Raw genomic sequence first — 23,310 nt, 5'->3', positions numbered from 1 at the left:
CACCATCCGGGTCTGTATGTATTAGAAGTGGAACGAAGTCGATTTGGTCAACTAAGTATTTTTAACGAATTTTTGTACGTTTCCTGTTACCACCGGGGGGCGCTATGAGCGATGTAGGCAAATAATATGTCGGATCGTTCATTGTCTCTCCATAGATTTTTGCACCAAGTTTGAAGCGTCTACGATCAAGTATGTGGGCATGAGAGCCGTTCGTATTTACATGGCGAGCACCGAAACAGTCGCCAAACTTCGGGGCACGCCAGAGGCCAACCCCTTTGAGCTACAGACCTGCGGAGCACAAGCTAAGCTCAGCTAGGTCTGACGATGTTCTCTACCCAATTTGGAGCCGATCGGGCGTAACCCCTCGGAGGAGTTCGTTTTGCGTAAACCAACTTTGAAGCAAAATGGCCGACTTCCTGTTGGTTTTAGGGTATGTCATTTTATGAAATTTTTTGAAGATCTCGGGTTGATGAATATGTTTACCAAGTTTCGGACAAATCGGTGTCGCGGACCCTCATTCCCTATGCGCGGTCTAGGGGGCGCTGTGGTGCCATTTGGCCACGCCCACATGCGAGACCACCACTGAATCGCAATTTTCGGGCTTCCCCCCCTGCGTCGAAAGTTTCATCCGTTTCTCGGCTTGGGAAAGGGGTCGAAATCGCGTTCAAACGCGGGGAACCATAAAAAGAATAATAAACATTACAATATCTGGGGTTTTTGCTGCCAGGTCTATGCAGTACTTGGTTACTTGCTTGCTTACTTGTTGTTACTCGTCGGCTGGCACGTTGACTAATGTGCATGTCGAATTACAATAGGGACCTCCCTGGGTCGTTGACACAGGCTCGGGCCCTAATAATAAGAATTAAAGCCGCAAGCGGCTATGACGGGCCCTCGTTCCACGCCACTCGGCGTCCCCGCTACCCCCGGGCCGCTCTTTGAAACCCCCGCGCGCAACCGGACGTGGGCGGCTGCGTCGAGGGCGGTCCCCTCGTCGAACACGTGAAGTTTCGAGCAAATCGGACAACGTACGATGGAGTTACGGCAGGTTCACGGTTCGTCCACCAGGGGGCGGTAACGGGATGTGGGCCGTTGTGTTTGGGGTCGTGACCTCATCACACATGTGAAGTTTCGAGCTGATCGGACAATGTCGATGCAAAACACGACATTTCCTGTGTCCACAAGGGGGCGTCTTGAGCGAGCTAGCGTACGATCAAATGGAGGCGTAGAGGGCGGGCCTCTGATCACGTACTGAAATTTTGAAGTGACTACGACCAAGTATGTGGGCGTGGAAGGCAAACGTAATAGCATGGCGACTAAACGAGCTGTTGGCCAACTTTGTCGCCCCCTAGCAGCCACGACGTTTGACGTAGAGAAAAGCTTTTAATAGTGTTTGACCAGCTTGGTCTCCTGATGATCTGTAGCGAATATGAAGTCAATCGGGCAAAATCCGTGGGAGGTGGCAGTTCACGATGGAGCGCTATTCCTGTCGCCTCCACAAGGGGGCCATTAGCCGTAGCGTCATAGCGTTCATGAAATACTTTCACCAACTTGTTCGGCATGTTTTAGAAGTGGAATGAAGTTGATGGGGTCAACGATGTATTTTTAATGAATTTTAGCGCACTTCCTGTTACCACCGGGGGGCGCTATGAGTGACGTAGGAAAATAATATGTCGGATCGTTCAGGGTCACGCCCTCATCATGTGCACCAAGTTTGAAGCAGCTGCGATCAAATCTGTGGGCGTGATAGCATTTAAACCTTTTTAGCTGACTCGTGGGACTTGGCCGTGCCCTAGCAGCCACGCCCTTTGAGCTACACACCTGCGGAGCACAAGCCGTAATCAGCTTGGTCTGGAGATGTTCTCTACCCAATTTGAAGTCAATCGGGCGAACTCCCTTGGACGAGTTCGTTTTGCGTCAAAGAAATGCTAACCAAAATGGCCGACTTCCTGTTGGGTTTAGGGCGTGGCTGCGATTCAATTTTTTGTATGTTTGGGTATGATACACGTGTGTGTCGAGTTTCGTATGTGTACGACAAAGTAAGCGAAATTTGTCTATGGAGAATTTCGGAAAAACTTCAAGGGGGCGCTATTGAGGCATTTAGCCACGCCCATGGGAAACGACTCTATCCGCTGAAAGAGCTCGCCATTCTTGACCTGTGGATGAAATTTCGTGAGGACACGACTTCGTTAAAGCCACGAAAAAGGCAAACGTAATTGTACGATAAAAAATCGCCAGTCGCCGCGGCGGCACACGGACGCCCTTCGTCGTATCTTCACAGCGTTCATAATGTAGCTTCAGCAACTGGTTCTGCATGTATTAGAAGTGGAATGAAGTTGATCGGGTGAAGTATGGATTTTTAATGAATTTTTGCGTACTTCCTGTTACCACCGGGGGGCGCTATGAGCCAGGCAGGAAGTCGATACATCAAAACGTTCAGGGAGGAGCCAACGTCATGTCCTTTGAATTTCAAGTGGCTACGACGAAGTATGTGCGCGTATTTGGCAAACGTAATTTAAATTGGGAAGATACACATTCGCCGCGGCGGCACACAGACGCCGTTGCTCGTAGGGTCAAAGCGTTCATGATGTAGCTTCACCATCCGGGTCTGCATGTACTAGAAGTGGAACGAAGTCGATTTGGTCAACTACGTATTTTTAACGAATTTTTGTACGTTTCCTGTTACCACCGGGGGGCGCTATGAGCGACGTAGGCAAATAATATGTCGGATCGTTCAGGGTCTCGCCATAGATTTTTGCACCAAGTTTGAAGCGTCTACGATCAAGTATGTGGACATGAGAGTCATTCGTATTTACATGGCGAGCACCGAAACAGTCGCCAAACTTCGGGGCACGCCAGAGGCCAAGTGCTTTGAGCTACAGACCTGCGGAGTACAAGTTAAGCTCAGCTAGGTCTGACGATGTTCTGAACCCAATTTGGAGCCGATCGGGCGTAATCCCTCGGAGGAGTTCGTTTTGCGTAAAATAAATGCTAACCAAAATGGCCGACTTCCTGTTGGTTTTTGGGCTTCGCACGAAACAAATTTTTTTCATGTCTGGGTATGATACATATGTGTACCAAGTTTGGGCAGCCTGCGGGGAAAAAAATTTTGGTCCCTATGGCCGGGGGTCAAAAGTTCTAGGGGGCGCTGTTGTGTCAATTTGCCCCGCCCACAAACGGCGATGGCATCAGAACGCATTTTAATCGAGACCCGACGTGTGTCCCAAATTTGGTGAGTTTTCGCGCGTGGCAAAGGGGTCAAATCGGGGTTTATTGACGAGGAATAATAATAATAATAATAATAAACATTACAATATCTGGTGTTTTCGCTGCCAGGTCTATGCAGTACTTGGTTACTTGCTTGCTTACTTGTTGTTACTCGTCGGCTGGCACGTTGACTAATGTGCATGTCGAATTACAATAGGGTCCTCCCTGTGACGTTGTCACTGGCTCGGGCCCTAATAAACATTTGCATTTCGGGGAATTTTGCGCCAGGTCAGTGGAGTACTTGATTACTTGCTTGCTTACTTGTTGTTACTCGTCGGCTGGCACGTTGATTTATGTGCATGTCGAATTACAATAGGGTCCTCCCTGTGACGTTGTCACTGGCTCGGGCCCTAATAATCATAAACATTACAATATCTGGGGTTTTTGCTGCCAGGTCTATGCAGTACTTGGTTACTTGCTTGCTTACTTGTTGTTACTCGTCGGCTGGCACGTTGACTAATGTGCATGTCGAATTACAATAGGGTCCTCCCGGTGACGTTGTCACTGGCTCGGGCCCTAATAAAGACAAAAGGAGAAACAACAACTTAAACAAAGAAATAGTAAAACCCTGTTACCAAACAATGTTACAGTATGAAAAGCCAAAACGGAGAACAATATAAAATGTAAAATACATGCATCAGATGGTTATCTAGAGGGTTAAAGAGGCGACAGGTGACATTAAGGCAGGTGGCCCCTCGCACTCTGAGCCAAGAGACACCAAATGGACACATGCAAGTACTGGCCTTAGGACCTGGACGGACGTGACGATGACTATACTGTGTTTTATTTCAAAAGGTATTTTAATAGGAGTTATGCCTTTGTTTGAGAGGACAGTGAGTAGACGGTGTAATGACACCACACAACAGGGAGTTGAACCTGGGACCTTTTGCCATTTCATCAGGGCATCATGGCTCATGTGGTGTGGGCCTGGACTACATCATTATCAGGTCACCTCCTATATAGGCCTACATATTGTGATATAACTAATAATTAATTAAAATCATAGAAACATGTTCAAAGACACAATTAGTGTGAAAGCTTGATTTAAAAACTACTAAAAAGGAGATTTCAGAGCCAGTTCACAATCTGTTTACACAGGAATCTGATTTCCTGTAGCATGTTCCATGTGGTACTTTATCAGTACCACATGAGAATCTCAGCTGATTCTGAGACAAGTGTTGCTTTAGCTGCACAAACAGCTGCTGCATGTTGACAACATGCTCCTTGTTGTGTATGTTTGAAAAAAAAAAAAGGAGTTAACACTGTTTTTGAATTTCTTAAAAAACTTCAAACATGGCCAGAAATAAAAATGCGAGAGAGACGTCGACCATCTGCGGCTCAGGCACAAAAATATCTACGGCGCTGCTGACCTTCAGGAGAACGACGGTCCAGCTCGACATTAACCAGAGCCGTGTCAGCTGCTGTTGACGGACATGAAGCATCGAGCAGATACGTTAAACACCCCAGGGTGCTTTCTGTGCCCCCGGTGACCGTCTCCCAGGCTTCAGTGGGTTAACGTGGCAGAGCCTCGCCGCTCTCCGGCGCAGCTGCACTCGTGATTGAAATGAAAACAAGGCAGAATGGCTGCTGTCAGACGTGTGATATATGACCTGTAATGGGATGTTTCCAGAGCTCCCTCTCCATATGGCTGCCTACAGTCCACCAGACCTGGCCTGAACTGTATCGGAAAATAACTCTGAGCTTTTCTCTTTTAACCTGACAGCAGCGAGGAGAGGGAGGGGGAGGGGGAGGAGCCTGCTACATCTGGACACCGCTGAATTGATAGAAGAAAAATCAACAAGAAATATTTGTTGTTTGATCCAGAACACGACTCACACATTGTTCACTGATCTGTGAGTGATGCAACACAACGATGGAGTAGGAACCAGCTCAGCCTGTAATTTCACTGTTTGGAGCTTTTATCCTTTAGAATAATTTAGCACTTTTACATTTAATATAGCCTATGTTTTTTTTTTTTTTTTTTACTTTATGTTGCCAAAAAATCAGAGGACACAAAGCTCCTTGTCATGTGACCACATGTTTGGGTTAAAATCTGATTCTTTAAAAATTTAACTCATTGTTCGTGTGTTATATTTCTGTGGTATTTTTCACCCTTTATTTCAGACAGGACACAGAGAAGCAGGAAACAGGGGGTCAGGGTGGCTATGGTCTGCAGGACAACATCATAGTGGCCGTTAACCAGGGACCTCTGCTCAGAGCTCCACCTGGCTACAGCTCCCACTTCTCAATGTTTTATAAAGGAAAAGAAGATCATAATGTACAGTGATTCAAATATTTTTCATAATAAATCAACATTTAAAAGGTTGCAGAGAATTAGTACTCAGATCTGCCGCTCTGCTCAGGTTGCCTTCTGTTTCACTCATACACTGTCTCAATTCACGTACTTACATTAACACAAATACGGCAACATGCAGTGCCAGGATGAAGGACGGACGCCATCTTGGCTACGTCGCAGCGGGAGAGGAACCATCAATCGACCATTTATCTTCAAACTTATGAAAATAGCGACGACGTTGTGTTGACACTGACGGCAGCTTAATATTGTGGTCGCGTGACGGAGGTGTCTCTCACAGCAAAGTGAAACTGTTTATTCTAAATTCAAGAGGGCAAAGCAGCCGGCAGGTGGCCGACAACTGCGGTCGCACTTTACATTCATCATTTTCCAGTGAGCGGACAATGGCAGCGTTTCATATGGGATAATACTAACCAGCTGAGAGTCACACCTGCGAGTGTACACAGTGTACTGACATGTGAGAGTACACAGAAGTGACGCAGAAACCAGCTGGTCAATTATAGTGGAGAATTTAGCAAACAAATTCCAACCAAGTTTCTGAAAGCAAAGCAAAAGAGAGTACTAGCATTAGCATTAGCATTAGAGTGACCAGGACACAGGGACGTGCACAGACTTTTTGGAGGTCAGGGGTGAAAAAAAAAAGGGCATACAGCGCGTCCTCACCGCTGAAGACACTTTAGCACGCATTTTTCAACAATTCGGCCAATATTTGACAATATAATGACAATATAATCCGCTGTTACTTGACTCAAAAAGTCCCGTCACAAAATAATACACCTGTTAAAGGGATAGTTCAACATTTTGGCAAATTAGCCCATTGCCATAATCCCTATAGTCATAGCAGTAGGTTCGTTACCTGTATTTGTCAGTGCGAGCTATTTTTAGAACGGCCAAGCCGAGCCGCGAGCTGCTCAGAGCTATGCTACGGAGGCTAATGGGATTTCTTGATTTCCCTCATCAAACTCATTAAATACACAATCCAACAACTCCAAAACGCTCTCGTGGACAACCTACTGCTATGACTATAGGGATTTTGGCAATGGGCCAATTTGCCAAAATGTTGAACTATCCCTTTAAGGTTTACGTTTTATAGCTCACATGTTTTTTTAGTCCATCAACTAGTTGGAAAAAAGCTGTTTATCTGGAAGTAACGAAGTAATTTGACGTATGAGCATTTTATAAAAAAGTAACACAATAGTCACTTTTCCTGGTAATCAGTTACTTTTATAATGTAGTAATTCAGTTACTAACTCAGATTTTGGGGAAAGTAACAAGTAACTACTGTATAGCCAATAACCTTTTTAAAGTTGCTAAACACTGATGTACACACACACACACACACACACACACACACACACACACACACACACACACACACACACACACACACAGCATGCACAGTCCAGATATTACACAGCAAATATACTTTCAGCCCCCGTACAGATCCACGTGCACACACACACCATTCTCTAAAAGCGGCTACACCTTCACAGGACCTCCACCTGCACGTACACACCGAAGCGTGCACCCTCACACAATGCGAGCGCACAAAGAGTGACTTCCTGTCCGTTCATTATGAGCAGATATACAGTCTCTGAGCTGGGCTTGTTTGAGCAGACTCAGGAAGGATACGCTGAGCAGGTTAACGTCCCACCAGAGAGTCGGTTTAGTGCCGGCTCTGTAGCACAGCCATGAGAAATATCACCGTCACACTCCCACGCACACAGACACACACACATATGCATACACACACACAGTGCAGCCAGTCAAAACACGTGAAACTTCAGTCGGTGCGCGGAGAAAGTGTAGCAAAGCTCAAAGAGGTCTGATTATATGCCGATTTAGAATGATACAGGTGTTTAGAGGTTTTCCCTTTTCACATCTGGTATTTCTACTCGTTTACCATGTGTCTGCTCGAGGGTCACATGTAAGGTCCGCGACGACTCATCCAGACCATTACGCCTCATTGAAAACACAAGACAAATCCCTGAGAGTAACCGTTTTCATATCTGTTCAATGCACTTCAGACCACAGCAGCTTGGCACGGCTTCAGCCTCAATAAGAGAAGTCTTCACCTCATCATTAACCACAGATCCCCGGGTGGCTGCGCTGGCGGACCTGTTGCTAAAGAGCGCTGCGAGTCGGACGGAAATTTGGAAGGCAGGGTGACGGGCATGGGTCCAAAATACAAAGAGGGTGGAGAGGACAGGAAGTTACATTTACTTTTATAAAAATCAAGCCCCTGTTTGTGTTTTCACGGAGCAGAGAGAAGACGTCTGGGTCCACGGTGGATTAGTTCAATGGGATCTCTCAGAGACGCAGCACAGATGGATGAGTCTCCGAGGGCCTGTAAGAGGTGTATCTTTACCCCGACTCCTTTCATCCAACGGGGATATTTATAAAAACATTCCTACTGTAGAGTTTGAAGCCAACTGTTCTTGAAGCCATTCTGTGTTCCTCGCCACATGTGTGGCATTCTGGGTAGGAAGGTCCTAAAGAGGCAGCAATCAACGATGCCGATTCGGGGTAATGCAACACAAATGGCGGCGGCTGTAATCAGCTCAAACAAAAGGAGGAGGAATGTCCCATCTCTGCCAGCTTGGGGGTCCAAGGTGTTAGCACAACAAACAGACTAAATGAAGATCTACTGCCCAATTTCAGTTTATTTGACCAAGACGGTGAAATGCAAAATCTGTGCCAGGATCAGGTCAACACGTTAAAAAGACTAAAAATTTCCATCAAAGATAATAATTGAGCTGCAAAAGTGCAAGAAAGGGACACTGTCCAAGAAAGTGTGTGGCTGAGCTCTGCTGCTTCAATAAAAGAAAATATCTGTTCCCAGAGCCGGGTCAGGACCTCGGTGAGGAGCGAATCAGTCGCCTTAAAGAGCAGTTCAGACAGAGGGAGCACAAAGTGTGTGGGCGGGCGTCTTAGCAAAGAGGGATAGCAAGGTCAGGTAGAATATATGGTTCACAGGAACACAGAGAGCACAGTGTGAGGAGCTCATATCACTGCTTCATAAATGCAAGAATTCCTCTGAACAGGAACAATAAAAGGTTCAGAATGACAGAACAATGTCAGGAAACGTGTCAGATATAAAACAGGTTACCATCACAGATGAGTTTTCAAGCACCGTTGGTTATTGTGTACAGATTGGACGCTGCAGGACCTGCCAGAACATCCCAATCAACAAAAAGCACGTCAAGAAGAAACCAGGAAAGGTCACAGTCGTCTATGTGAAAATATGTTTGTGATCTGATTGTTGGTGCATCAACAAGGAGCCACAAAGTCCACAGAGAGGACTGGAGAGATGGTTCAGATTTTAAAAAGCACGCAGCGGGTCCACATGCCCACTGAGGTTACGTCACTGTGAGGTTTTACACATGCACAGTGGAGTTGGTGGAGTCTGGCAACAGAACCAGGAAGTGGGCCAGAATATGTTTTAAGAGAAGGACCAATCTTGTCTGTTTCTGCTTCTAAATGTAAATTTACAGTATCTATATAAAACATGTAAATTTACAATCATTTACAAAAGGCAGGAGCCAGCAGGTCTTACAACCACTGGGAGAAACTAGGATTGAATGTCTTGCTAAAAGATGATGATATCACAGACAGTAAATAAAGATGGGCGTAGGGTGACATACTGTTGTGAATGTCTTTTTCCCACACTGTACGATATCACTTAAAGTCATTCTGTTGGAAAACCTCAATAAAAAGATTTGGAAAAAAAAAAAAAGATGGGCGTAGGGTTTCTGAGGAACACTTGAAGCTCAGAGTTAAGTGGGCTGCTCCATCATCTCCACCTCAACAGCACCTGACTCCACCCCAGCCATACCGGACTGATCCATAAGTGTGTGAGGAGGAGGGGAGCGTAGAGACCAGTCACTCATGTCGTCAACTATGCACAACTTTAAATCTTAATAAAATGTTAACAGGTGAGTTTTATAAAGATTCACTCTTGTACCGACGTTATGAAGGAGGAAATTAGCCATAGAGAGCAAAAACAGTTCTTTTGTACCAGGCTGTATTGGGAAAATACACTGAGGTTTTCCTTATGTGTTCTGTACCCTGTTTTAGCGTCTTCCCGTTTGAATCCTATGTAAGGTAAAAAAGTTCCCACTACACAGGCTGACTGGGGTTAATTTGGAAATGATATCCCTGCACTAGTTGTCTACTAGAGACAGTGCTGTGTTCATTTAGGGTGGGGTCATCTCACTGCTGTAGATTTGCTCCACACAACACTGTCGGACTGACGGAGGCTTGTGAAACTAAAGTTCAATTATTCATTATAGGCTTTTACACTTTTTGTAGTTATTTTTATTTATTTTATTTAGATTTTACAAGAGATAACTGTAGTGCTGCAACGAGGCCATTTTGAATAATACAAAGTTATTTGTTGTAAAATGTTCTGCCTTCAATACATATCTGACAGATCATTAGAAATCATCACAAAAATAACATGAGTATTGTCGATCAATTACTGGTTGTGGAGTAATGGGGTCATTCTCAAAAGTCAGTGATTTTCTGACTGAAAAGTTAATTCCGTTTTCACCTATTAAAGGGACAACGAGGAGTTTTGGAAAAGCGAAGTGTTTTCACACTACATTTATGAGCCTCCGCGCGCACCATGCAATTCTTTGACCGGCGCAAGACAGACTCATGTTTTCATTTATCAAGAATTAAAGTCAGAGGTTCGAAGACGATCACATACCGTCGTAGTTCCGACCATAAACGGCGATTCGGCGGCATTATTCTCATGACTCGCTATTCTCATGACTCGTCACGAAACCGAAAGTAAGGAAACGCTGGTCGGCTCGCCCAGCATTTCCGCCACCACTAATAATAACAAAATAACGATAGAGACAAACGATATATTCATCGAAAATGGGCCCATTAACAAGTGTGGGTAGCGTAGATTCATCCACATTAACGTGAGACTTTTTTATAACCAAATAAAAACTCCTTGTTGTCCCTTTAAATTTAATGGTAAGTATTCATTGGTATGTTGGCAATGTGACCAATCATAAGGGACAACTTGTATCATGACCCATTTAAGAAGCGTTTCACTGTTGGAGACAAACTCCAGTGACCGTCTCAACTGCAGCTTTTGGGACTCGTTGGCTCCACTTTGAACCCCAGGCGTCGATACCAGAGGAGGATGAGCTCCTCTCTGCTCATATAGTTGGACTGGTGCATCCTCATCTTCTCCCAATAAACACGTTCTCTAAGAAATGTGTTAGCTCAGTGGGGAATAAGACTATTGTTCAACTCTCTGGTGTGACAGTGGCTCTGCACCAGTTACGCGACCTTAGATCTGGTGTCCGTCCAGACTCTTGACCCCCTACGTCTCACAAGCCCCCTGGCAGCCGGGGACGTTTTCCAGCTCCGCTCTGGCGAGATGCTGTAGCTTCAACAGCACCATGATGAATTTCATTTCACAACAATATCAGACGTGTGATTATTAGCCAGTAAGCCAATGAGTGTGGTGGAGAGAGGGAGATTAATAAACTGAGTGCAGAGTGACGAAAGCTTGCGCTGGAATAAAGATGGCTAAATGAACACGCTAAAGCTTCACTCAGCAACTCCACTGATAGATTTTACAGTAAAAACCTTTGACTTATTTATATTTGAGCTTTATGAAAGTCTTTTATCATTAGTCATGTTTTCAATTTGTGAGCAGATGTCTTTGGAAATTGGCGTTGTAGGTCTGTGAAATCAGAGAAGAGAAAAGAAGACGAAGAAAGAAAAAAAAAAAGAGTAAGCAGAGGAGCTATCGTCAGGTTCAATCAGGTTCAGGCGCTGGCTCCGGGGCTGCGTCGTAAACCGGACCACTGTTGTGTTTTCACCCATGAATTAAAGCACAAATAGGAAGACAAATTCAGAAGAAAGTCAAACGCTGGCGGCAGAAAGTAAGCCCCGCGCAAAGCCAAACTAAATACTGCGGAAAACCCCCAAAGGGCCAGTTGCTGTGAGATTTCCATAGCTTTACCTGGCAAGTGGTTTGACAACATAAACCAAGCGGTTACTCTTTGACGGGCACGATCCCCTGCACATTGAGTGATAATATTTCACACTGTGTACGGTCGACCACCCCGCTGTTTACTCCAACGGAACAGTCCTACCCAGCATTTCTCTTTCAAATCCCTCCACTTTCTCCATGGGAGGAGATTTCCTTTCCTTTCCATTCCTGCGAGCTCTCAGATGATGTCATGCTCCCAGAGTTTCCATGGCTCCAAACAGGCCTGTTAACCTCAGCCTCCAGCTTCTTCTCGCTACCACACATTCCTGCTTCAAAATGATTTTTTGTGTGTTTTTTTTGCAACAAAAAGAGGCCGCTAACCTCGCTCACCTGAGATCTGCAGGGAGGAAACGACTCCATGAGATAACGCTGACCTCTCTCCCTTATCTGCCCCCTCCCTCCCCCCCTTCCTCCCCCCACTCCTGGCTGGCAGGATGGCCGGGGGAAAGGCAGGGAGGGGTTTTTGTGGTTATTGCAGACCGGTCAGGTGATGTGCCAGAGATAAAGCCACTTAGCAGTGAGATTGGGGCTTTTGTGTTTGACATGAACTTCATAATATTGTTGTGACCTCTTCTTCTGGCCCTCGAGCTTTCAGTCTTTCCTCTCGCAGGCTGACAGACGGGAGCTCTTGTGAGATTGGAAAACACTATCAGCACAGAGATGGAAAAATCAAGTGGGGTTTGAAAACAGTTTAGACAAATTCTTTTTGTATTTCGGATTCAAACGAATGGCATAGGTTTAAGATTTTCTCCTCATGTCAGACTTCTAAGTCCTGTCCTGACCTCTTTTATTACAAGGAAACATCTCTGTCATATTCTAGATGCTGAATTCTAAAAGCTTCTTGGGTTTTTTTTATTATTCTATTTGGGTTATTTTTGATTTATAACTATTAAAAAAAAAGGAAAAGACTTGGAAAAGAACAGCAGGATGCCAAATAAAGTTTTTATTCCTGCTGGATCTTGACATCAGGAAGTAGAATCTAAAACGCGTTCCACAACAGGAACCTCTGAGAAGCTCGAGTGAAGGCGGGCAGGTGGATTTTTATAAGCTCTCCTCTTAAATTACTGAGACTTCAGCAGCAGTTAAAGACCTTTTTTTTCTTTCTGAGAATCAGTGTTTAATTACTCTCTGATACAAAGCGTCTACGTTCTGCTCCGCAGCATGTTTCCCTGAGCCTTCAGGCCAAACCAGGGGCCCACACACACACACTAACACCACCACGTGTTACATCATCACAGTAATACCACACATGTGGACACACAAACAGACAGGAGGGGGTGAACCCATAACACCAGGCGTTACACTGCAATCAAAGTACAGCAGCTCTGTTAGCGTCCTGAAGCTAACCAGATAAATCACTGTCACATGGGCGCTTATTTGAATAATTACTGTTTCTACTATTCTGTCAACCCCATGTACACGTAGAGAAAGATGAAATATTGATTAACCTGCTGCCACCTGATCCTCTGGTTGATTTTTTAATTGCTGCTATATATATATATATTTTTTTTTTTTCTACATATTTTATTGGCTGCTGCCTGGTCCTGTATATCGATTCTTCATTATCAGACTCATCATCCTTCTATATCATTTTTATCTGTTCCGAAGTTCCAACTCGGCTTGTGTTTTGGTTGATAGAACCTTTTTATTTTATGAATAACTAATTAAAAACTGTTGAAAATTTAAAAAATAACACCACACAGGCATTGACAGACCACTAATGGATGATATTATGCAAAAAACTCGATTTTGAAAAAAATGGAGATAGAACCTTATAATTCTAAGCTCACGTTTTCCAGTTGTTGTTTTTTTTGTTTTGTTTTGTAATTCTCTTTTTCTCTCATCTATCAATCAATTTCAATCAATCAATTTGTTTATTTCGGGCATGTCCATTAAATCATCATCATCACACTTCATCAAGTAATACAATACACATGGCCGAAAGGGAAAGCGGGAGAAGCAAAAGCTTATCTAGTCCCGCCCCCATTACCCACAGAATAAAATCTTTATCGTAATCTTTTCTTTTCTTTTGCTTTTTACATTTTGATCTAAAAGACACACTATAGCTATTCTTGAATGTATGTATTTAAATGTTTAGTGTCTTATAAGCCCATGTGGGCTGGGCACAAAAGGAAATGTGCATGACACTTACATAAAAGTAATCAATCAATCAATCAATCAATCAATCAATCAATCAATCAATCAATCAATCAATCAATCAATCAATCAATCAATCAATCAATCAATCAATCAATCAATCTAGATCTGCTGCTATATTGATGCATCTATTTCTCATCTACTGCTTCCTTGTATATGTCCCATGTACTGTCTTTACACTGTCTGTGGATATTGCTCTGAATTATGTCATTGTTTTCCCTTTTGTTTTCTATCTTGATGTGGTCTATGTGAATTAGAATTGTCCAGGCTCTGTGGACAAATAAAGTTTTTTTTTAATTCAATAGAACTGATCTAAAATCCTCAATTTGCATTTATGTGACATATTCTGAGAGGCTTGTAATGAAACCTCTCCTAGAGCTGATGTTTGACTGACAGAACATAATTAACCACTATTGATAACTGATTGAGTCATTTCCGATGCGGAGCTGCTTGTCTGTTTTAAACGACTCCTCGAGGACCGGCCGTCATCCGCAGACATCTGCAGAAGTTATTTTGTGATATGTAATAGAACAAAAGATTATCGAGAAAAGGGATTTCCAGAATCCACAGTGAAAATATTGATTAGTCATGTCTGTTGAAGGTTAGCATGACCAACAGGAGCATATCAGCACAGTCTGCAGACTGGAGGTGGGGGGAGAAAATCAAAGTGAGGTTTTAGGTTCTGGTTCTGGTTCTAGTTAAATAACCTGTCTGAAGCTTCTAGACAGAAACTACGACTTGGACAGACGCCAGTAACGCTTGAATCTGCCAAACTATGTCATACTGCTTAGTATTATACTAATGCTGTGTGTACTAGTGTGTGGTCTCTTTGGTTGGACTTTAAGTGATGTTGCTTTGAAGTTCTGAAACACTGATGCCAAACTAACACAATATCCACACTTAACTAAATGTAGATCTACCTCTAACATGTGCATGTGCAGTCGCCGTGATCTGTTGGTACCACATTCAGTTCACATGTACTGTACACACCCCGCTTTGTTCACTTGGGTTCACTCCAGACTCACACTCACAGCTCGTCCAACAACAGCAGGAACTAAAACGAGCCACAGGGTCGTGAAAGAAAGTGTTGAATAAATCCATGACATTATTAATAGGATCAATAAAATATAATGTTGCTATAAAATTAGCTATTATTTGTGATTAAATCTCATTTCCACAGTAAAATGGAATATCATGGTCACAATCCTGATTACAAATACTTACATTCTTCATCTAAGTTAGTTAATAAACCCACTCACATGAGATTACAAGACACAAACACAGAACACCTTCTTCTGATTTTACTAATATCAATAGATGCACATAATAAATTAAGATACAAAACACATGACCACTATTCATACAAGTGGAAAATTTAAGAAAACGTGTCAGATGAATTACACAAGAGCTTATTTTCTCATCTCCCATGTTTTCTCTAGGTAACAGACTACTCCCCGTGTAAATAACCAACTTAATCTTTGTGTATCTTCCATGTGTCATATATCAATATCGACTTTTATTTGACTAAACAGAACTCTGTGTAATTCCACATAAAAAAGGCAATAGAAAAATAAATGACAGTCTTTTTCCTCTCCCAGCCAAACAACACATCTGACAAATCTGCTTTTCCTCTTCTAAACCTATCACTGTCTCGTTTCCACCAGCGCAAAGGGATCTTTGTTTTAAATCCTGACACTGGCTAACATATCATCATCATCATCAAATCTTAATCTTAAGCAAATAACTTTCTCAGCGCTCCATCTTCACACTAATCCAGTTATCAGTTGGGTGCATCTGATCAACAAAACCAACACAAGCTCCAGCTATAACCCCATGCAACCCCCCCCCCCCCCCCCCCCCCACCCCCCCCCCCCACACACACACACACACACACACTCGTTCACACACTCTTGGTACCAGCCTGGTTCCCGTCTGCTGTGCAGCAGCCTTCATGAGGCCTTCATGTGAGCCGCACAGACGTGGTGGGTTTGGGTGGGGGGTGAGTGGGCGGCTGGGAGCGACAGGCAGCCCTGGTTTACAGGTCAAGCCTGCAGCTTTACAAGGGAAATCTCCAGAGCCACTATAAATACCACTGTGAGCTTTAAGGGTGCAGTATATCACACCACTGGGTTTGAAGGACCACAAACCGACCTAGTTTTTGTAGTTTTTTTTTTGTAGTCCCCCCCACTCCTTGCTTTGCTTTTCCCAACTGTACAGCCGCATGAGCCTGAATACAATTAAACATGAATTTCCCCTCCTCCATTTTCAAGTGACTGTTAATTGATTGGCTCGACTTCAAAACTGCAACAAAGACCTGGCCGTTCACCTCACGCGTCAGAGCCATATATCACTGAAGTGCCTTCAAGCTTGGGGGGCGGTTTCACTTCTTTCTTTCTTTCTTTTTTATCCCCTTTTGTTCCCCCCTTTGCTGAACAAAGGGCACAAATATGTCAGGAACCATTTCAAGTCAAATCGTGAGGATTTTTCAACGAGCTCCACCTGCGAGCCGAGACGTTTATTCACTTCGATCTGATGTAGTGCGACTTGAAATGAGGCCTAATGATCCGCTCGCGGAAACTGCTGCATGAAAGTTACGGGCGCTGTCAAAGTGACACGGCCGCGCAGCATGTGCAGCATAAATCAAGACAGGTGAAGCTGATTGGATACGCACTTCATTTGAGCTTTTAAAAAATTATAATTCATTCAGTTTTATTCCGTTTTACGGTGAGAAAGAGGAAAAAAGGGAGGAAAAGTGCAGAGCTGTCTCGTCTGAACACCTGAGGAGCGCAGATGTGGAGTCGGAGGACAATAAAAGCAGCGGCTCGGCGGCTCACGTGCGAATCTCATCAGCCGGTGCTAGTTAGCGGCAGACGGCACTAATTGGTTCCAGAAGTGCTGCTCTGGTTCACACTGGCTGAAATGGCAAAATGGCAAAGCAGTGAGGGGAGGGTGGGGAGAAACACAGAGAAACAGAGAGAGAGAGAGAAGTGGGGGGTTATGGGTGGAGGTGGGTGGGAGAAAAAAAAAAAAAAAAAAAAACGTAATGAGGGGTCAGCAGCCATCTACAGTGGAGCTGCCAGAGCCAGAAACGCAGGCCAATTTTATGGTCAATTGGGCGACGCATCTGGACTCATAGATCACAGAGCTGTGGGACTGGACTTAGCACCCAGCGCGCACATATTTCACACACACAAAGCAGACCACACAACACACACAATTAAAAGGCAAAACACACACACAGACACATTAGGGGAACGTGATGCTGCCAAGGAATCGTATGATGATTCTCATAATGTCAGACTTCACCGTTTCCCCAGAGAAATGTAAACGTCACAATGTAAAGATCTCGGTGTGTTATTCTGTACAGTCGTCACACTCGTTTCATAATGACATAGTGCTATTTATATGAAAATGACTCCACTGGTTCCCAGAGTTTGTTTAATTAACTTTCCAAGATGTGGTGGTATTTTTTTCAATACGTTTCCCACAATACACTGCAACAAGACAAAAGGCAGAGGCCTGCATTTCATAACCAGCCCAACATACACATGCACACACACGCAGATTTGGCCGAGTGGGGCTTGTTGTGGGTTGACTTGTGTGTGTAAACTGCTATAAAATCTGGAGTTGAGCTTCAGCGTTGCACAGACTGAACAGTAATCTGGACATAAACTGATTCTCTGGTTCACGCTCAGCTATATTTTAATGGAGGGTGGCAGACTGTGAGCCAAACTGTGTGTTAACCAAGATGAGAAAAAAAAACTAGTTCCACAATATGTCATTACTGTATACCACAGTGAAAAAATAAAAATTAAATAGTTTTGGAAACAGTTTTGAAAGGACATTGAAAGGTTTTCATGCTCAGTTCAGGTCCATATTTAGCAGCATTGTGTCTAAATCATGTCGGAAAGTAGCACGTGTGTTGAAATGAAGGGAAAACTTAAGCAATCCTACATGAAGATCATGTGATATGATCAAAAAGATGCGGCATATCCACTAAATGTACCTCGAGTAAAGACATTGTTTTGTCAATTGGTGTTTCCTGAGTCAAAAGGGACAGGATGTGCTCCGAAAAAAAAAACCAAAACATAAAAAGCATGTGCTGATGAAGATCATGTGTTGTGATCAAAAGCCCTGAAGCAGCGACTAAATGCAACATGACGTTAAGACCGTTCCTTCAAATCCTAAATCCAGTCTGTTATTAGCGCTTTGAAGTCGGAGTTGAAGTCGGGCTCATGACCACAGTGTTACGTCCATGTTAATCATCGTGTCGCTGAAGCGCCACCTGTAGGACGAGCACCTAATATCTGGTTTCTATGACGACATCAGGAGCTTTCCCTGGCAACCGGCGGTATCCGCAGCTGAAATAACAAAACTCTGCTGTTGCTAATTGACTCCATGAGTTTGGCCAAACTGCTAAATTCAGACTTTGGTGCTGTTGTCTGTGGAGTGTGGGCTCTGCGGCCTGGGGTCTGTCGTCTTTAAAACTCAGCCAGAGATGGCTTCCTTTGAGAAGAGACACCACCGGGTAACATTTTGACGTTAAATAAAGAATATACAATGATTTTTTTACTCCACTCCACACGACAGACGGCGAAAAGACATGATAATAACTACATATTATCACATTATATTGTTTTATACTGGATCAGGACCTCCAGGATTAGCTCATCCTGTTAGTCTGTGAGGCTAAAGCTAAACCCTACAGCTGTCAACACTTACTCAAAGGAGCCCTCCATCTATTTTACACATCGCACTCTGTTTATAGGTCTAGTGCATATGTTGTATATGTCTGCATGAAGACACATTAGACACCCACTTACCTCGGTGGGAACAGCCAGCGAAGGCAGCAGGGGCTTCATGAAGCTGTATCTCTGCATTGTCACCATAACGACACAGCGCAGCATCTCCAGGACGCCCGCTGTCGGCCTGCACATGAGGAACACAACATGGGATTACACAACGCCGAGTCTCGGGTCGATATCTTCACCCTACGCTCAACTCGTGGCCTTCATCTGAAATTATTTGCTGCATTGACGTGAATTTTCATTCATTCTCCAGAGCTGATTGAGTTCAGATAGATTTGACCCCAGAGGAGAATCGTCGTCTGTAAGGATGGTAGACACTGTACCTGATGTTTCTGTCTTCACAGCTTTTATGACATGATTATTTTTTACCGTTAATCTGATTTACTTTTTCATTTCTGATTAAGTTTCATCAGCTCAGCGCAGTCTGAGACCTCTGTGACAGCTGAAGAACTGGAAAAGATATCTGCTAACCTGACAGATACCAGCTGATTAACACCAACACGGAGCCTTCAAGCTTATTCAGGGGATCAGTTCTTCACAACCTTTACACCCTGTCAGACTTTAAAGCAAAGTGAGGTTGGATATGATTGAATGGTCCTACTTTGATTTAATCATTCTTCAGGCCTAAAGAGATGAAAACATTTCATGAAAAGAAGATGAAATGATTAGATGGCTGTAGAAAACATGTTTGAAGAAGATGAGATACTTTTTTCTCTGAAACCTTTAAAATCACTTCATCACTTAGCAATGTCCTAATTTCAGTTGGTTTCCATCAGATGTGGTCCCCCATTCATTTCTACAGTATGAGAGCGGGAGTTGATTTAGCAACAGCAACATCTATCTTTGTGTTTAGACAAGAGGTAACCTATTACAATCCTCCCCTGACAACGCTTCATCTTCAGGGCAGATTGGGGGCTGGTGTGAGAACTAGCTAGCTGGTTAGCATGCAAGAAGAATAGCAGAAGAAGAAGTTTTCCTGCACCTGGGGATAACTGTTATTAAGTAAAGGAATGACGTTCGATAATGAACTCTCAAGGTTTCTTAGACTGGTGAGTAAACAGCTGTTAATTCTAACATTAGCTAAATAAGGACTTGTAGCCTGTTTACATTTTATATCAATATTATTTATTTAATTTTTCTGCCATTTAACAGAACCAACTAAAATATATTTAATTTACAAAGTCCAGCAAATCCTCACATTTGAGAAGCTAACCTGTAAATATTTTGTATTTTTGCTTAAAGCAGAAGTAAGCAATCCGGTCGTTTTGGCTAATTTCTTGTCAGCCGATGGAGTTAGCAGTCCCCGCCCTCATCCCTACATCACCACATTCACGCGCATCCCTTGGCTGCACACACAGAGAGGACCGCCCCTTTATGCCGTTCTCTCTCCTTATTGGATAAAGGTTGTAGGATACAAGGAAAGTTTTCTCCTCGTCTTACAGCAGAGCAGAGTGACTGACAGACCCGTGTTTCGGACCAAACACTCTATGTAAGTGATTGCTGTCGGAATATATAACTGTTTAAGACTTATATTAACACAAACATTCCGCTTACTTCTGCTTTAAATATTTATATCTTTCGACGGCAATCACTTCTATAGAGTGTTTGGTCTGAAACACGGGTCTGTCAGTCACTCTGCTCTGCTGTAAGCCGAGGAGAAAACTTTCCTTGTATCCTACAACCTTTATCCAATGAGGAGAGAGAACGGCATAAAGGGGCGGTCCTCTCTGTGTGTGCAGCCAAGGGATGCGCGTGAATGTGGTGACGTAGGGACGAGGGCGGGGACTGCTAACTCCATCTGCTGACAGGAAGTTAGCCAAAATGACCGGATCGCTTACTTCTGCTTTAACAAATTAAAAACAATAAAAAAAATCAATCTTGTCAAATATTCTTGTGCTGAGTGACTAATCATGTCAGCACCATCAGTAGAGGTATGTTCTTTTGCTTCGTTCCCATCTTATTAACCACCTCATGACCCTCAGATTTATGTTAAATCCCCTTGGAGAGTTTCAGCCCACAGGTTGAGAACCACTGACATAAATAATCAGAGTTTGAACTCTCTTCCCATTTCTACATTTTTCCACTCTTCAAATCAAATATGCAAATGTTTCAGATGCTTAAAGAGAGATAAGTACAAAAACAAAAGTCACCTCTGGTCGATGATGAAACCCAGGGCTGTGAGGGTAAGCAGGACGTAGCTGGTCATCCCCAGAATGGTTAACTGGGACAGCATCTAGGATTGGAGATACATTTGCACACCATGAGAAATGTGGTTGGGAAAAAATACATTAGAATTTAAACCTTAAATCAATATCATGGCTGGTTAAGTTACGATCACTGGAGACCTTACTGGGAGAGCAGTCATAAACCGCACGGCTGTTCGACTGTTTACTTCACAATGCCAACCAAAACATGTCTGACCTTCAGAATAAGTGTACTGGCACGTACAGTATCCTGCAGCAGAATGCACACCGCCTCTTACTTTACACTGACATGCCTAGTTTACATAGACGCTCTAATCATCCCAGATGGGTCTTGACGGGGGACTTGACCACAGTGGCAGAGACTGCAGTTTGAATCCCGACAGCCCCAAAAAACCGAGCCAAAACAACCAAGATGGGAGCAGAAATCCCATGCAGATTCTCACTGACCTTTTCCGAGCTACGTGGGGACGCGCACACACAAACAGACTCGCACAAACATACAAAGTACAGAACGTGATGTACGGTCTAATTCGTGTTCTCTAACCTACGGCCTTGGCTGCGGGTCAGCAGCTGGAAGCCCGGTGTCTCCTGAGGATGCCGTGGGCTGTCAGCTTAGGTTTAGATTTCTCCGACACTCAATACAGAACCTAACAGCCAAATCTCACTGACTCGCTCCCATACCATACAGACCCAGAGGGCCTTATATAGCAAACATAAAATCAGCCCATCAACAGGATGCAATATAGCAGCGTTTCTTTATGTTTATCCAAGATTAATAATCCATAAGAAGTCCAACATCTGAGCCGTCACATGGGAACACAGAAGGATGATATGATTAAGTTTTCCGTGAATCAAACGAGGGAGGGGTCGGGATGGGGGGGAAGTTTTGGGCTCGATCCATCTATCAGACAGAAGGAACTAAACTCACTGCAGCCTGTCAAAGCTTATTAAAGCGGAGCGATGGCTGCGTTCAAGTTCAAAGGCTACAGATACAGTTATTTTTAGTAAGAGGTGTAATCAGTAAAGAATTATCTTGGTATCAAAGGTTATGTGAACTTATCTGTGTTCAATAACCCGAGGGGCAGACAAAGACTAGACACATGAGATTTTTTTTTTTTTTGTTATTTGTTTTGTTTGACTATCGATCACCCGGGGGGCCCGTTGCCCAGACGATATGCTCCAGTGAAAAATCCTCCACAGATCCCTCAGTGTGGTCAGGTGCAGTCACGGTTTATGGCACTTTTTTAACAGACACACAGGGAGGGAGGAGGAGGAAGGGCAGGGGGGTGGGGAGGGGTTGTGCCCTTTTTTTTTCCCTCTTTCGTGCTAATTTTTAATGTGATCAAGTGTCAAACTGTGGTAATAGCAGCAGAGGACAGAAGTAAAAGTTAACATCTGGTGGCAGCGCTGTGCCGTGAGCGGCGCTCTGATTGTGTTATTTCGCCGTCCCCGGAGACGCAGCAGATTAACTCATTACTCAGGACGTTATTACGACCAAGTTCACGAAGGCTCACTGAGAAAACGCAGTACCTCGGTAAACTACACGGACAAAACACATCCTGTGCTTTTGATAGCAGATTTACAGTCTTTATTATGGGTTTTTCCTTCTTGCTGCTAATGCTAATATCGGAGCCTTTCCTCTGCAACATGTCACTGACACAGAGCTGAAAGTCTTTACTTGGTCAATTCCCCACTCTGCCTCTAATAGTAACTGTTTTAGAAACCTATAATAAAACATACACGCTGGCCTGCTGATGATGTAATTGAAGAGTAGCTTCACTTGTTTGAAATAACCATGTTTTCATGGTTGCGAATTAACGCAAAGCCCATAAATTGTCCGGCAGTGTATCATCAATTGTCAAGCTAAATAAGTGGCTAGCGAACATGTGGGTATAAATATATAACGGTGACATGATTTATTGTTGGGCCAGAGTGCTCACTTTGTTATTTTCCCTCCAAGTCCTGATTGCTGCATCCTGAAGGCTATTTGGGTTGGGAAATGGTTGACTCGACAATTAAGGCGTTTGTGTTCACTGCTGGACCACCAGCTGGTGTTTCATTCGCCGAGAGGGAGGGGAGCCCTCGACCCTGGAGGGGAAGTGTGTGCATGTGTGTGTGTGAGAGAGAGAGAGAAAGGGGGGAGGGGTGGGTGGGGGGACCACAACTGAAGGAGCACCATGAAGGTAGCGATCACAAAAAGACAGGCCGTTTTATTTGGGAGTTTGAAGGGGCTGGGCGTGACAGCACTTTTTGGCTAACCAAAACTATGCCTAGGGAAAAACGCCTTCCAAAGATAACTGCTGAGGAGACCTGCTTCTTTTTTTTCTTCTTTTTTTTTCCTGGAGGAGGAGGAAGGGGCTCCTTTGGCTCGTCGAGTGGAAAATAATAGACAAAGGTTGTTCTAAAGGGGAATGCCGATCAGTCATTCTGTCATGATGTTAGGCCGAGCTAGTCTTTTCCTGCTGGCTAAGTAGAGGACTCTGCTCGACCGTGGACCAGCCACAACAAACTGCATAATTGGGTGAAATAATGTTGGCAAACAAA

General features: G+C 43.9%; 1 protein-coding gene across 1 annotated transcript in view; it reads right to left on the bottom strand.

The window, feature by feature from the left end:
- The window catches only part of agmo (alkylglycerol monooxygenase), a 95,830-nt gene that overhangs the window by 38,460 nt on the left and 34,060 nt on the right, over nucleotides 1-23,310 (bottom strand). The window contains exons 11-12 of the mRNA XM_083989786.1: nucleotides 20,713-20,795; nucleotides 18,578-18,683 (exon numbers count right to left, since the gene is read on the bottom strand). Of these exons, the coding sequence (XP_083845912.1) occupies nucleotides 18,578-18,683; nucleotides 20,713-20,795 (189 nt within the window). The remainder of the gene's footprint in view (nucleotides 1-18,577; nucleotides 18,684-20,712; nucleotides 20,796-23,310) is intronic.

Source organism: Trachurus trachurus (assembly GCF_905171665.1).
Source record: "Trachurus trachurus genome assembly, chromosome: 16".
In the NCBI taxonomy this organism is placed as follows: Eukaryota; Metazoa; Chordata; class Actinopteri; order Carangiformes; family Carangidae; genus Trachurus; species Trachurus trachurus.
The sequence above is the reverse complement of the archived record's forward strand: the minus strand, read 5'-3'. Positions and strand labels throughout refer to the sequence as shown.